This window comes from Ictidomys tridecemlineatus, chromosome 5 (assembly GCF_052094955.1).
Source record: "Ictidomys tridecemlineatus isolate mIctTri1 chromosome 5, mIctTri1.hap1, whole genome shotgun sequence".
Taxonomy (NCBI): Eukaryota; Metazoa; Chordata; class Mammalia; order Rodentia; family Sciuridae; genus Ictidomys; species Ictidomys tridecemlineatus.
The window spans coordinates 41,726,973-41,742,522 of NC_135481.1; the positions used below are offsets into that span (position 1 = coordinate 41,726,973).

The following is a 15,550-nucleotide window of genomic DNA, read 5'->3' on the forward strand; positions in this document are numbered from 1 at the left end:
GCTTCCTATCCAGAGAGAACAAGATGAAGCCCTGATGACATTGTTTTGAGGCTTCTGTATCCAGCCTTGCTGGATAAAGTTTTGTTTTTGTTGTTTTATATATATATATATATATATATATATATATATATATATGTAAACTGGCTTAAGCTAAAATCCCTTATAACCTGAGAGTTCCAGTATAAGCTGTGAACAATCTTCTGTGCTTCCGGGACTTAATCTCCAGATTTTTGAGATTCACTGGAATTAACTGATCAAAGTCTAACTTTGCTTTAGCATCTGCAGAATTCCAAAAGATGGCCAGGTTTGTTTACTATCAAGAACTATTCAGCTCATCCATATAGCCACAGAAATCTGTTCAGAGAGCATTTTACTGGGCAAGGTTAATCTTAGGAAAATGATACTGAGAGAGAAGGAAGTTGGTTGGATAGGCAAACCTCAAAGGAAAAACCTGAGGAAAACTTCTTCCCTGCACACGTTCCGCCACCTCCCTTCCGTAGGCGCACTCCACTTGCCCTCCATTTGTCCAAGCATGCCTCTTGGGATCAGTGAGGTAACATGTCCTCTGTCTCGAGCGTGAGAGATGGAAAGAGGAAGCATCTCAACTTCCACAAGACACCCCTGTTCAGTAGTTTGGGCAGTAGGTTGACGAGGAGATCTGGATTTATAAAACTTAAATGAAAGAGCACGTATCCCAGCAGTCTGATGAAAAACAGGGTGGTGAAAAAGAGGTAACGGAAAACCCTGAAAAGAGAAAGCCAAGGAACTGTTAACCAGGGGCTAGAAGACTTAGAACAGATTAGAAGTCCTACCTGAGTGCTCGTCTGGCTGCTTCTTGATATCCCCATGTGTCTCATCAATTGTCAGCTTCTTTCCTGGCAACCCTGCCTAGACACCTGCCCACGGGTGGTGGTCGTTATTCACTGTGTTTTATTTTCCTGGTAGCATTTATCACTATCTAAAATAATCTTGGTCCCTCATTTGTATTATTGTTTTCCTTGTTTTGGCAAATTGTTTTCCAAAATCGTTGCATCAAATCATGCTCCATCAGCAAGGTATGTATTTCTGGGAGCCGCATGCTCTTCCACACTTACTATTTATCAGATTTTAAAATTTTTGCCCATCACATGGGTGTAAAGCAATATCTTGGGAGCCGCATGCTCTTCCACACTTACTATTTATCAGATTTTAAAATTTTTGCCCATCACATGGGTGTAAAGCAATATCTTATTTGATCTCAGTTTGCATTTCCTTGATGATGAGCGATGATGCTGGACATCTCTTCCTAGGTTTATAGATCTTGTGTGTTTCCTCAGCTCATTTATCTACTAGATAGTTGGGGCTTTTCTTATTGATTTATAGGAGTTCTTTATATGTTCTCCTTCAATCCATTTTCATTGTGTGTAATGCTTTATGTTACCCCAACTTTATAACTATAACTTGCTCCAAGGTATTAAAGAACCAAAAAATTTTTCCTTTAATAGGGTTTGTCAATCTTTAACTAGAATCAATGCTTTCTCTGTCTTGTTCACAAAATAATTTTCTATCCCAAGGCTGGAAAGATATTTATATTTTCTATTAAAAGTCTGGGTAGTTTAAAAAATATATTTTTTAAACTCTTTCTACACCTTCTTTATTGCCCTTCCCTTCAAGAGATACCTCACCATTGGAATGTGGACAGGACTTAATGACCTAATTCCCCCCCCCCCCCCAAAAAAAAACCCACCAGAATTCAGAGAGAATGAGTGTGTGGTTTTCTGGCCTACACAGCACAGCTTCCTCCTTATTCTTCAGAGGAAGCCAGCTGTGAGGATCCTCAAGCAGCGCCCTGGAGAGGTCCATGTGGGGGAAGAAGAGAGGCCTCCTGCCAACTACTCTGAAAAACTCACCAGATGTGTGAGTAAATTACCTTGGAGGCAGAACCTCTAGCCCCAGCCAAGCCTTCAAATGTCTGCAACTTTGATCAACCTCTTAACTGTAACCTTATGGCATATCCTGAGCTAGACCCACTTAGCTAAGCAGATCCCAGATCCTTAGCCCACAGAAACCATGCACTAATAAATGTTTGTTATTTGAAAGCACTAAGTTTTGGGGATAATTCATTGTACAGCAAGAGATACATAATAGAGTTCTAAAGATTTTTGTTTGTTTTGACATTTAAGTCTTAACACATCTGGACTTGCTTTTTGTATATGTTGTATATAGTGATCCATCTAGATTTTTCCTCACATGGATGACACTTCCTCCCCCCTGCTGTTCTTACTGACATAATCATGGTCACACGCCAAAGTGCTCTGTGTGCACTGTTTCTGAGCCCTTATTCTATTCTACTGGTCAGTTTTCCAATTCATGTGCCAACATCACACTCTTGTAATTACTACAGTTTTGTAGTAAGTCCTAATATTCCAGAAGGGAACGTTCTCCAGCCCATGGTCTTTAAAATTATCCAGGTTATTCTTGATCCTTTACTCTTCCATATATAGTATATTTGGGATCATTTTATTAAGTTCTCTGAAAAACCTTTTGGGAAGTTTGATTGGAATTGAGTTGAATCTGTGAATCATTTGGAGACAATTGATGTTTTTATGATGTAAGGTTTTCTAGCCATGATAATTCTTATTTCTTATTTCATTCATTTTGTAATTAAAAATTCTTAATAAATTTTATAAATTAACTTTATAATTAAAATTTATTAATAAATTTCCTCAAACTTCTGTATGGAGTCTTGATTTACTTTTTAACTGATGAATTACTTAACCCTTGCAGTTTAAAAAAAAATTCACATGAGCAAACCTCTACCATTTCTTTTCCTATATTATCTTTACCCAGTTATGTTAAGCTGCCTTCTACCCCAGACAAATTTACTACCCACCTCCACTCACCTGTCAAAACAACCTCTTCCCACCAACTTTCTCTCTTTTTGTGGTTGATCTTGGTGACAGGCCCAAATTCATAGTAATACAGCATTTTGTTCAGAATTAAAATCAGAAGGCTTTTACAAACTTCTTCCAAACCATGCTCACTGAAACTGAATTCAATGCCTAAGAGGAGGTTCTGGGATTACATTCTCAGGGAAAAGTCCTAGGAATAATCTAACTTCCTCTCTTGAGTTACTGCCCAATATATAAGTTCCCTACAAGATGTAGGGGCAGAACAAGAGAAGAGATGTTTGTAGTTTGATGTGATGAGCTACACTTCCAGGATATCTTTTGAGTTCCCTTTAGGATGCCAACTCTCTTAAAGGCAGTCAAGCCTTATCCTAGGAGATTCCATGCTGGGCTCTGGTGTTACAGTATAAATACGAGGACAGCCTAGGAGTTCTGGGAGCGGGAGTGTGCAGAAACCTGCTGACTGTTTCAAAAATGTTGTATGTAGGCGTATTGGAATATATAGTATTTTACTTATCTGATATGAAGGGGTATCTGCCTTAAGCAAATTTCCAGACAATTGGAGCTGACCTTTAAGCACCAATAATTTTATGTTAACCATTTTGATGGAACTCTAAATCATATTTCATACCTCTTTGAATATGTTTCTGTATGTCTTCTTTATAGCAAATATTGAACATGATTTAACCTTTTCTCAAAAATGTAGGGGCTTCTTGAATACCAATTTTACTTTGCTATTGTAGTGATTCCCTCAGGACCGATATCCACTCAGGTGTTTTAATCTTGTTCTTATTCTGTTTAACAAGTATTTTTTGAGCGATGATTGTGTGCTGGATACTATTCGGTGCTCTTTTCACAGTTATTTTCTCTCCCCATTTCTAATCTACTGATGCCACTGGAAAACCACATGCCTCAAGCTCACTCAAATTGCTAGAGGGAGTAAATCTGAGATTGGCTGTCTCTCCTTCAGGGGAACAGATTCTTGTTCCTCATGACTAGTAGGCTGTTGGTTTCTAATTTGGGAAGTTGAGATTGTTCATTGCTTTTGGATAAGGGACTCAACATTAGAACTGAGAAATGTAGGCAATGATTCTGATTTGCTAACTTGACTCTCTCTGTTTACAAGGGTCTCCTTGTCCAGGTTTGCTCTCTGCCAGGGTGGCTACTGGAGCTCCTAGTTTTCCAGGAAAATCTCTTACTTGAAGATATTTTGCTTACCTTTTACTGAACAAAGCTGCTCTTTTTCGGATAGAATTGTACTGGAAAAAAAGAAGAAAGGACATTGATAACTAAGCAAATTTTGGAAGTTATCACTTTCAAATGAAATTCAGTGAGCCATCAATTAAAAGTTAATTTAGAAAACATTTTATAAATTCTTGTCATATGTATAAGCACATGTAATTTTCAAAGATGAAAAGTCTTTTACATATTATCATTTTCATTATCATTTTACATACTGCCATAAATAAATGGAGGCACACAAAGGTAAAGTATAAGATCATATAATTAGCAAGTAGCTGAGCCAGGTCTGGAAACTGGACCATTGGACTCCACCTTGTTGGTTCTCAAAACTCTACAAGTCTACTTTCTACTTAGCCTGTGGTCCTAGAGAGGCTTATAGGCCATAACAAGCAAACAAGCATTTTCTAAGATATGTTTTAAAAGCTATAAAATCTAAAAATGAGGATATATTCTGGATATCTGTGGCATCTCTCATCCAAGATATTTTCTCAGTTATTTTATTGTCCTTTTAATTAACTTCTGAGATCAAAAAGAAGAGAAATTATGATAACATTTTAGGGCTGTAGAAATGAAGCTCCCAGAATTGGAATTAGAAATAAACTTTTTGAACTACAAGTAGAGACCTAGAGCTTGATGAGACTATGAAGTATTTGGCAGTTGCTCAGGTAGCCAGCCCCTCTATCAAGTTGCTCTAATGTCTCTAGTTACTGAACCATCATGTGGCTCTGACGCCTGGTGAAGACAGCTCTACTTTTCTCCATAGCTAGTTAGAAGGAATACTTTGATGAGACATGGGTATATATGGTGAAGCATGCTAAGCTTGGTTCTAGGAAGTTGGGTTCAGTTAATTTCAAGAGTCTCATTTGCTGAGTGGAATGTTCAAGCTTGGGGACCAGAATAGCGGGGACTATGGTCATCATGGAGATGGTCTAACATTTTCCGAGCATCTGGAGGGTTTCAGAACAATGGCCAATGGTTGATATTTTCTTTTAAGTTAGAGATAAGTGATTTTTTCTGAAATTACCATTTATCTTGACTACACAAAAATATTGGCAATTGCCAACTTTGGCTTTGAAGTCAATAAATTATAAAATAAGAGTCCAATGAAAGTTTATCTTTTAACTCTGTGTGCTTGCTGCTGTGAGACATCAAACAGTCCATAAGGACTGGTGTTCTACATCTGGAAAGGCCTTCAGGCCTTTCCCCGTGAGTTGGTGACTTCATGATGTTAAACATGATGTTAAACATGGCACACTCAAGTGGTACCATAAAGAAGCAATAACTTTATGTGTTTTAACAGACAGGCCAATTTTTGGTTAGATGATGATGAATGCCTAGTACTCTGTGCTATAAAAGACTTGGGACCATGTTAGGATCAAAGGGAAAGAGCTCTATCATTATATGTAGCATTTATTGGCCTCCTTTCTATTAATGCTTCTTTTGGCTTCCATTCTCTTAAGTTTTGTCTAGTTTTTGGAGATTCTATCATTTGCATGACTGTAAGAGAGAACAGCATAGTTTTTTTTTTAGCATATTGTTCATGTATTTAGCATTGGGATGCTTTAGAATTATAGTTGGTTATTCTCAGAATATGTACGTGTTTGGTGGCTTACTTTTGGAAACCCCTTTAAAAGGCAATGATACCAAGAAGAGCTGAAGAGGGAATGGGTGCTTACCTCATTGTTTTGACTGTTACAATCTTTTCTCACAGAGTCCATGCTTAAGACTTTTGATCTAGAGGGAAAAGAACCAAGAAAGGGATTGAATAAGGTATTCAAATATCCATACTACAGAGTGAGTATTTAAAAACAGCTTTATATTCCAAATCTGCTCTGCCAATATTGTAGCCACTGGCTACTTTTGGCTGTGTACCTTAATTAAATAAAAATTCAGACTCAGTCACACTAGGCATCTCTCAGGTACTTAGCAGTCACATGTTGTTAGTGGGCCACTTACTGGATAGCACACAAAGTTCTCTTGACAACCCCACTCTAGAATCCCAACAGTCAAGCTCTCACCTAGGAATCAACAAGGATCTAGAAAGATTTGAAGGTGTCTTTTCTAGGGAAGAACTCCAAGTCCTAGGACCTGGCTTCTAGGTCCCAGTTTGTACTTGTTCTATTAAGAGGGTTTAGGTAGTTTTGGTCTCCTGCTCTTGATTGAAAGATCCCCAAATATTTAATAAATAGAAATAATTTATGACTGAGTTAAGATTTAACTTCCAAAAAAGGGTCAAGAAATAGAGGTGAGATTTTTGGTTTTGGTTTCATGCCATTTGCTACTCTTGAAAACTTAGGAAATATTTTTTTTGGGAGGGGAGACTTTCCTTAATCATTTTTGACTTCTAATGGTCAATACAGTGTACAGTTCTGAGTTTCATAATTTGGTAACTGTAGTTTGTTTAGAGATGAGTTTCACACCTATCCCATGTAGTTGGGTTTGGTATATTTGAGGGAATATCCTACTTGTCAAGGTTCCAGGCCACTAACACTTTTTCAAATACATATTTCTGCTCATAACATAAGCCCATATAATAATGTGATAATGCAATAAAAGCATAGTGGGAGATGTGTTTCTGTAGTCTTTTAAGACTGGAATTTTAAAACTGCTATGGTCTAGCAGAGCTCTACCAGATCACTAACAGAGGGGAAAGATGTGGCATCGGGCTCATTCAATTTCAGATGGGAACTGGGCTGAGGGTGTTTGCTCTGACTCAGGCTGAGATGGAGTTACCACTAAACCAGGATGTTCCTTTGTTTGCCAAAGCTCACACTTCTCTCTCAAGGAATCGAGTCTCTAGTTCTTCTTCTATTTTCCTCAAAGTTTCTTGGTATTTCTTCAAAGAGAAATAAAGGAAGCCACAGTTACTACACTTAAGATGCTTTGTGTCTTTTCAAAGCATACAGCACTTTTTTTTTTAAGTCATAGCATGGATGGTAGGTATTCCTGTGCTACTTGCTCTGCCTTCATAGGCCCCAACCACCTCTCCTCCTGCTCCCTTGTTAGTCTCTGTCCATTGGGTAGGTTCTCAGGGGTGTCTGGGATCAGAAACAGCAGAAGTGTTCCTTGTTACTCTAACAACACAGACATGGGAAGAGCAGGATGGTGATTACCAGGAGTTGGGGAACAGTAGAGTGACATTAGTAGTAGGGTGTTGATGACCTCAAAGTCCCTTTTAGTACTGTCTTGAAGAGTTAAAAAAATTCTTCTAAAAAGCATTCTTAGGACAACCTGGTTCCATTCCATTTTGTGCCTAAACAAACCCTTTGCTTTCCCTTTCTCAAGAAGCTGTACCTTTATGCAGAGGGCTTGATCTTCACAGAGCCGGGCCACAAATGCATAATCTTCCATTACCTGGGAAACCAAAATTGGGTCTGAAATTTCACTCAATATATTGTTGTAGGAGTATGGACCAAAATGTTCTAGATTTTTTTTCCTGTACATATGAATTAGTTTCACTTTTTTGAGGATTAATAAACCATAACTTACTGCCCAAATAGGAGTTATCTTGGAGAAGTTGGAAAGAGATACTAGTTGGTAGAAGATGCAGATGATAGACTGTATCTTACAAAACATGTTAAAGTGAAGGTACCCTAGGGGATTGTAGCCATCTTCCTTTTCTTACTACCTTCTAGCCCCATGATGGTCTTAAGTATAGAACCTGATTATGTCAATCATTTGAGAAATGCATTAGATTATCTGACTGAGGATCAAGCTTCCCTTCTTGGGGAGAAGGAACACTGAAGTCCCTATGGTTACCTTGACCAGCTCCTTTTCTTGGTCTGCACAGGAAGCTTCCAGCTGTTGTAACTTAAACTGTAGAAAGGAAAGGAGATGGCTAACTTAGCAAGGTGAAAACTGTACAGGAATAGCATGTTATCTTATAGCTGCACTCACAGGCTGCTGAAGAGCATAAGGCCATAATTTCAGATGTCTGTTTGATAGAGGAGTTAAACATCCAATGCTCTTTGCGGCTGCTTGGTGAACATACTCTTCTACATCTAGTATCTGGTGCTATCTTCATTCTTGGACTTCAGTTCTTAGCTTCTTTCTCTTACTTAGCTATTTCTCTTGGAGATAACATTAGTCTTGAAAACTTTGCTCATTCTTTCACCTTTATATAGCTAGTCAGAATCCAAGGCTTTTACTTACTCCTTTCTCTCTCTCTTTCTTCTTCCTTCTTTTACTTTCTTAAATATTCAGTTAAAGACTATTTTGTATCAACCACTAAGCTAATGTGAAGTGGGCTGGGGAGGGTAGTGCTGAGGTTCTAGTGGGGAGCAGGGAAGATGTCTCTCCTCCCTCACAGAACTGATGTTCTAGCTGGGAGACAGAACAGATAGGTTAACAAGGCAATGGCTTGTGCCATGAAGGAAATAAAACCAGATCAATGTGACAAGAGGACGTGATGGTGTGAGAGGATGATGTGACAAGGACATGGGAAAACCCTCTCTTGAGCTGAAATCTAAATAGTAAATATCAGCCAAATGGAGATTTGGAAGAAATATGTTGCATGGGGAGGTCATTTTAAAAGCCAAGAGCAGGAAGTAACATAAATTTGGTATCTATGAAGTCGGAGGTCTGGTACGTAGGTGAAAGGATGGGTTGTATAGGACCATGTAGCTTCTAGAAAGTTTGATACTTTATTCCAATTGCAGTGGGAAGCCAGGAGAGGGCTTGAAATGTAAGGATGCAATCTAATTTGTGATTTTTAAAAAAATAGTCTTTTTTCTGTGCATGGAAAGTGGATTTTGTAGGTAGGGGTAAGTATAGAAGCTGGGAGATGAGTTATGAGGTGACCTCAGTCATCCAGGTTATGGTAGCTTGTGACAGAAGGGTAGTAGTAACAGTAACCGAGAGGATGTGTGCATTGAGGATATGTATTGGAGGCTGAGCAGATGTACCATCCCTTCTTCTCTTTTCAGCCCTACTTTCACCTGGATGCCATTATTTGACATCCATCCCCATCTCCCATTCCAAAAATTATGTCTAGGGTTCATCAGCCAGATTTTCATAAGCTATAGTTTCAAGCCAGTGATGTGAATCACAGGGGTTAAAGCAGGATCCCAGGAAGCTTCTGAACTGACCAACAGCAGAGGAACAGAAGCAAAAGAGTTGCTGCTATATATTTCATGCATTTAGAGATTTCATGCATTTACCACCTGGGAATTTACAGAATAGATGTTTCAAAGGGCTAATAAAACACTAGAACTCCTTAGGACTGAGCTGAGTGCTGCTAGCAAAATAGTGAGGGTGGCTGTGACAAAGGCTGGGGACTTTATCATTTGTCAGCTAAGCTTGGCTGACATAGTCAGTACAGGAAGACCTAACATGACATGGCTGGGTTCTGTCTGGGGATTACCTCCAGAAAAACCTGTTCTGAGCAAAATCAAGGACCTTGGAAGAAAATCTGTCTCCTGACAGTGGCGGTCATATAGCAAACACAATCAGCCAGGGGTTGGATCTCCTTTCAACAGGGATCCGAGCCTTTAGAGGAGGTCCTAGAAAGCACACAATCCTATTTGAGGTTCCCTCCAGGGACATTTAGTCCATCCCATTATTCCCGATGATTCTGAGGCTATAGTGGGAATAGAGCCTTGGGGTTGGGGGACTCCCTGAGGACACACGTTTGCAGATGGAGTGGTAACAAGGGTGTAATCGGGGAGAGGGCACAGCAGTGTGCAAAGGTCCTGAGATGGGAAAGATCTGGGCCCTGCAACTGGGAGTCCAAAGCTTAAAGAAACTGAGAGAGGACAGAGAGGGGTCAAGGGGCTGAGAGTAGCTCTATCTTTAGGGTGGTGGAAAGCCTGAGAGGTTGTGTGGAGGGTCTGTTTGTCAGAATCAGATGATTCTGGGATATCTGGAGTGCTGGTGGGGCTGTCCTTCCTCCCTTACAGCCTCTTTCTAGTGAGCCTTAATGGTGGCCCATTAAGCCCTAAAAGTGTTCCCAACCCTTTCTAATCCAAACACCAATTTCAACCTGATGCATTCTCAGACTCTGATTTCTTTCTTCCCAGGTATGTTTCCTGGATGAACACAGCCCAGCAAACCTACTTGGTGACTTCAGACTTGTTGCTTTTGTGACCACCAATACTAAATTGGCCAGAAAGAGGTAGGGGAATAATACTATATACTTGCATTTTCTGCTTCTATTTTCAGTGTATACATTTCTTCAGAGGCTTCATACACACTCTGAATTGTGGGCTTTAGAAGGTAAAGAGAAATCAGATAAGGACAGAGATGTAATTCTGGAGAAAGGGTCAAGAAAGAATTTTATCTGCTTGCTTAATTTAATCTGCTTTCTGAATTAAAAACAGTCTTTAATTCTTGTTTTTTGATCAGATGGGTTATGGTTGGTCCCAGGCTCTTAGCTCTGGAACACAATTAGAGAAATATTAAGCATTGAATGTTGTATGATTAGGAAGTAGAGGTTATAAAATACTTGAGTGACTGAGTAAATCCTTTTTTGGGCTGGAAACAATAACAGCACTCAGTCGACTTACAAATCCTAGTTTTGCCTCTATGAATTCATATACACACCTCAGCCTTGTTTTTAAACAACTGTAAAATTGTGTGACTTGTAAGAGTTCGGTTATCCAAAGAAGGAAAGAATATATTATATACACAATCTCATGTAATTCTCAAATTGAGATTGGGAGGAAGTGATTAAATTGCCCAACTTCGTACACCAAATTAAATGCTGGAGCTAGGATTTAAATGAGGGACTACAGCTGCCTCAACTGCAATATGTGTGTGTGTGTGTGTAGTATGTATGAGTGTGTGTCTATGTATAGACACATATATATGTATATAAGTAGGGGTGCTCTCTTCTTCCTAATAGAAGAAAGAACAAAAATTCTGGCTTCAGAGATTCTTTACTAAGGCAAAGGAGGAGAAATTGGCACTCAGTGGCTCAGGCTTAAGCTGTATATGAACAAAAAATACAAAGAATTTATCAAAATTTTGACAACTGTTTCCAACTTGACAGCATATTTTCTGGTCAGGTAGCCCAAACCCATTCAGCATTTCTTTTTCATTTACCGTTGAGTCTTCTGAAGTTTCATCCTGGTCACCTTCTTCATGCTTGTTTTTCTTTCGTGATTTCCTGGTAAGCTATAGTTTTGAATGAGAAATATATCTCAAATAAAAGCATGCATTCAATAAAAGAAAACAAATACACCCTCTGGTGGGTGTGGATCAGTCACTTTGGTTTGATGAAAGCCACCAGGAGATGGTCCCTTGTGAAATACCTGGTGTCCTGTGGACACATCTTTGCTCTACCTCTTCCCACATTACGTTGTTCACCAGAGTTAGTGACCACTCAAAGCAAGAGGACTTCCTGGAGCCCCCTGATTCATGTTGGGTTGCTCAGGGCTGCAGACCTGAGTCAGAGAGCAGGGTAAGCCTAGGAAGCCCCGTGCAATCTGAAGAAGGGTTGCATTGGAGGAAATAGGTGGAGAAATAAGAGCACCTCTTTGGGGATTAAGTTAGTTGTATGTGTTTTAAACTCTCTATTGGGATTAAAATTAACCTCTCACCATAAAAATCCCAGTTAGTCACATGGGCAACATGTCTGCTGGAATTCATTTTCTTGTGATAAAATGAAGAACCCATGGGATTACTAAATACCTCATTCACTCCTTTCCCCTCATGCTTGCGGAGAACATCTATGGCATTTAGGTCATAAGCTTTGGTCTTGGGAAGTGGGTCAGAGGTGGTCTCTACTCCAAGCTTAGGCCTCTTTGACACATGAGTTCCTTCATGATCACTTTCCCTCCCTTGCCTCCTTGGTGAATGGGGATGCTGTGGGGATACTGGGAGCACAGAGCTCTACCCTACCTTTCTTTGAAGTTCCGTTATACTGTGGACCAGAGTTTCATTCTTTCTTTCCTAGGGTGAGAAAGCAGAGGCATAAGTCTGCATCAGTACATTTCTGTCTGTTTTTATTTAGCTGACTGTTGTTCATTTCACCCCAGTAATGTTTTCCTGCAGTAACTCCATCTTACTTGTATACTGTAAGTAGATCCTGAGATCAAACAAAGGTGAAGTATGCACCAGCTCACCAGGGATATAGGGATATAGATATGTGGGGCTTCCCAATATTCACCATTACCAAAGAAACCCTGCTTCCCACACATTCCCTTCCATGCATGAATATATTCTGTCATGCTTTTTGAGTTGATAATTCATCATATGTAAAAAGGGGAGACCAGCTCAGCTGACAGTCAATGAAGGACAGGCTGAAGAATAAAACCTATTGAATGGTGTTTCCTAGCTTCCCACTTACTAGTCTGGCTGTTTCTTCCTCCACCTCCTGCAAGGCTTTTTCCCTTTCCATGGTGGCACAGTTCTCTTTCTCCCATTCCTCATCTTCTACAGCATCTCTTATTTGGGTGACCTCATTTTCCAGCCTGGATGACACAAGCACGCTCTGTCAGGACCCATGATTGGCAGTTTCAGAACTGATAAAACACAGATACCAGTTGTAAGGGAACTTCAATGATGATATATAAGTTGGAAACCCTTTTTTACTGGATCCATAGAATTGGAATGAATTCCAAAGACTAAAGAGTAAGATCTGACTGATTCCCAGGCCAAACACCCCAATGTCCTCTCAACTTTGGTAAATATTATCCAACTCTGGAGTAATTCATTGAAGCTTGCTATGTTTCAGTGTTCCAGCCACAGAGAAATGCTTGTTTCACAAGATACATGTCCCTGGAGCAAGCACGAAAGTTTATTTTTATCTCTTCTTCTCCACTTGCTTTTTTTGGAGGGAAAACTTCCTGCATGAAACTCTAATACTCACCTTTGAATCTCACTTTCTTTCTCTTGGATTTGGAGAAGAAGTTCTTGATTTGCTTCATCTATTCTCTGCATATCCTTTTCAAGGTCCATGTTCAAACTGATAATATTCCTCTTTGACTGGGCCAATCTTAAGATTTCCATTTTCTCTGACCTATAGACTCAGCCCCCAAATGAACAAGGGCCCATTATTTTTAAGATCAATAATCATTGGACCAAAGGGAATATCTAGAAGATATGTAGTTCATCAATTTTGCTTTTTCTGGGAGCATATTTTTCACTCTTGAGAAATTATATTTCTTAAATCAAGCTTTAAAATTTGTTTCAATAATTCTCAAGGGACAGCTTTCCTAGGCTTTCCACCCCTAAATGCTCAAGATAATAGTGCACCTCCACTCTGGTTTAATGAGAAGCTTTGCTTCCGTAAATAGGCTCTTATACTGGAGAGAATTGTTTCCCTTGGCAACCTTTTCTTAAATTGTTCACAAAGCCTGCTCATGCAATATACTTTTATTAAGTATTTTTATCTAGGCACCTGGTTCATCACTTCAGTTTGGGCCTGGATTTATGCAGAGACAAATGAGATTTCCACCAGCATGCTAGGGCTCAGTCTTTCCCCCTTCTCCTATCTCCACTTCTCTTCCACTTGCCTACCAGAATATGTGAGATTCTACCACGAGAACCATTCCATTGAGCAAATGCAGATTTGCTCCAAGTACAGAATAATAAACATCTTTTTTTTTGAAATAAATATGAATGAGATAATGATAACTTTGGAATAGTCTAGAAAGTGTCCCTGGCACATGGGAGGCTTTCAATAAACTTTTATGTAAATTGATTTGTTGTTTGTTTTTGAATTATTTAAGTGGGAATAGAGTAGGAAGGCTCAGAGACTTCTGTTTTGAGTAGGAATAAAGCATGGTCTTGGAAAACAAAGTCCTATCTTGGGAGGACTGGTTTGGATGGGAAAGTTATAATAGTTCTCTCAATTAAGGAATGAAGTGCTTGGGAAGGGTGTAGTGAAGATGGATGAATGGAACAAGGATGGAAAGGGAGAGTAGAGTAGAGGACAAATGAAGGTCTCAGTATCAGAACTGATTCATGTCTTGATCCCTGGATGGAGCCCTCATATTCACGATTACTTACTCATAATCTAGCTGTTCTTCCTTGCATTCTTCCATTGTAGATAACCTAAAGTTTCAGTAGAGATATTTCTAATGAATTGGGGAAACAGATCCATTCATAGAACACAGTGAGATGGGGGTTCCCCCAAGTAAGAAAACTAAAATTAACTTTTTCTCCCTTCAATACCCCTAATTTGGCCACAATAAAGCCCTGTTTCTTCTGCCAGAGTAAGGAAACCATGTGGAAACAGGCTCAATGCTGGAAAAGCCAATATACATCCTGCCAGCAGATATGTTCACCGATGGCTTAGCATACACATCCATTTTGAAATTTATACAAGATTTAGGAAGAAATAGAGGTTATCAATTGTTCTTAAGTCTCTCTTTTTTTTTCTCTAAACACAGTTGCTTTCTTTAAGGCCCCAAGGACATGGATGTATATGTATCACTGTCCTGAACAGTCATCTCTGCTCTCTTTCCTGGCCTCACAAGGGTTTCCAGATATTAAGATTGTTAAACAGATTATTAAAAAGGGCCTGGGAAAGCAAGTTGAAGTAAACTTGCTCTCTCCGTCCCTTGGTTCTTTCTTTTTCTCTATTTCTTCTATAACTCTACCTTCCTTCTGGTGTATATTGTCTTCCTGATCCTGCCCTAGTCAATTAGCTTCTGAAGAGTCTAATCTTTTCCCACTGGAATCATCCAATAGGATCTCAGAACCTTCTGAGGATGCCATGATTCTGCCATTGCCATTGGATGGCTGGGGTAGCATGTCACAATGGGATGGTGGCAATGGATTCTCATCATTTGTGCAGAGTCAGTGCTTCTTCCCTTCCATGAGTGCCTGGCTTTCACGGCCAAGTCTACCCTAATCAGCTGTAGGTTCAGTGGATCTAACTTCTAGGTCATACAAAGAGGAAGCCTGTCTTTTATTTCTCTGGCTTCATTCTTTTCAACTGTGACTAAAATGGGAATTCTGGGTGTTGTGGCCAGCAGAATGAGTCTAACTACTCATCCATTCAGCAAACTTCAAAACACCGAAATATCCCCTGTTTTCCAGGCACTGTCTGAACAGTAGGGAGGAAGAGTGAAAAGAATAGACAAAAGCACCTGCCCTTGTGGAGTTTATACTCTAAGGGGTGTGTGTGATGGTAGCAGTGATAAAGGAATGCAAGGGAGCCATCAATAGAATAAGCAAGTCAGTTAATTTTACTTCATATTAGAAGGAGAATCCTGTGAAGAAACAAATGAAGAGAGTGAGAGGGAAGGTGGTGTGTGTGTGTGTGTGTGTGTGTGTGTGTGTGTTTTGTAATTTTAAACTGGGTTGTTCAAAGAAAGTGGCTGAACATTTCTGAGATAGGGATTTGGATGAGGAGAGAGATATACTGAGTCTTAAGGAAATGCCCAAGAGCCGTGGAGAGGCAGAAAACACAGTTGTAAATTTTGAGTGCCTTGTCCTTGGCCCATGCCCTCGTAAAACGAGGGAAATGTGCA

At 39.6% G+C, this 15,550-nt stretch overlaps 1 protein-coding gene across 1 annotated transcript; it reads right to left on the reverse strand.

Moving 5' to 3' along the window:
• Window positions 1-545: 545 nt before the first annotated feature.
• Tmco5a (transmembrane and coiled-coil domains 5A) lies at window positions 546-14,116 on the reverse strand. The gene is made up of 11 exons (XM_005316382.3): window positions 14,082-14,116; window positions 12,940-13,089; window positions 12,418-12,541; window positions 11,970-12,020; window positions 11,172-11,243; window positions 7,890-7,946; window positions 7,425-7,484; window positions 6,902-6,966; window positions 5,807-5,864; window positions 4,107-4,147; window positions 546-744 (listed from the first exon to the last, which is right to left on the reverse strand). Exons 1-11 carry the CDS (start codon window positions 14,114-14,116, stop codon window positions 546-548), a joined length of 912 nt encoding a protein of 303 aa, XP_005316439.1.
• Between the last annotated feature and the right edge of the window lie 1,434 nt (window positions 14,117-15,550).

Excerpts from the sequence above, each read along its gene's own strand:
- Tmco5a (XM_005316382.3), bottom strand. The coding sequence starts at position 14,116 with ATGGAAGAATGCAAGGAAGAACAGCTAGATTATGA. Across the intron at positions 7,947-11,171 it reads AAACTTCAGAAGACTCAACG|TTTAAGTTACAACAGCTGGA; the intron begins GTAAATGAAAAA and ends TCCTTTCTACAG. Across the intron at positions 6,967-7,424 it reads ATCAAGCCCTCTGCATAAAG|AAATACCAAGAAACTTTGAG; the intron begins GTACAGCTTCTT and ends TTCTCTTTGAAG.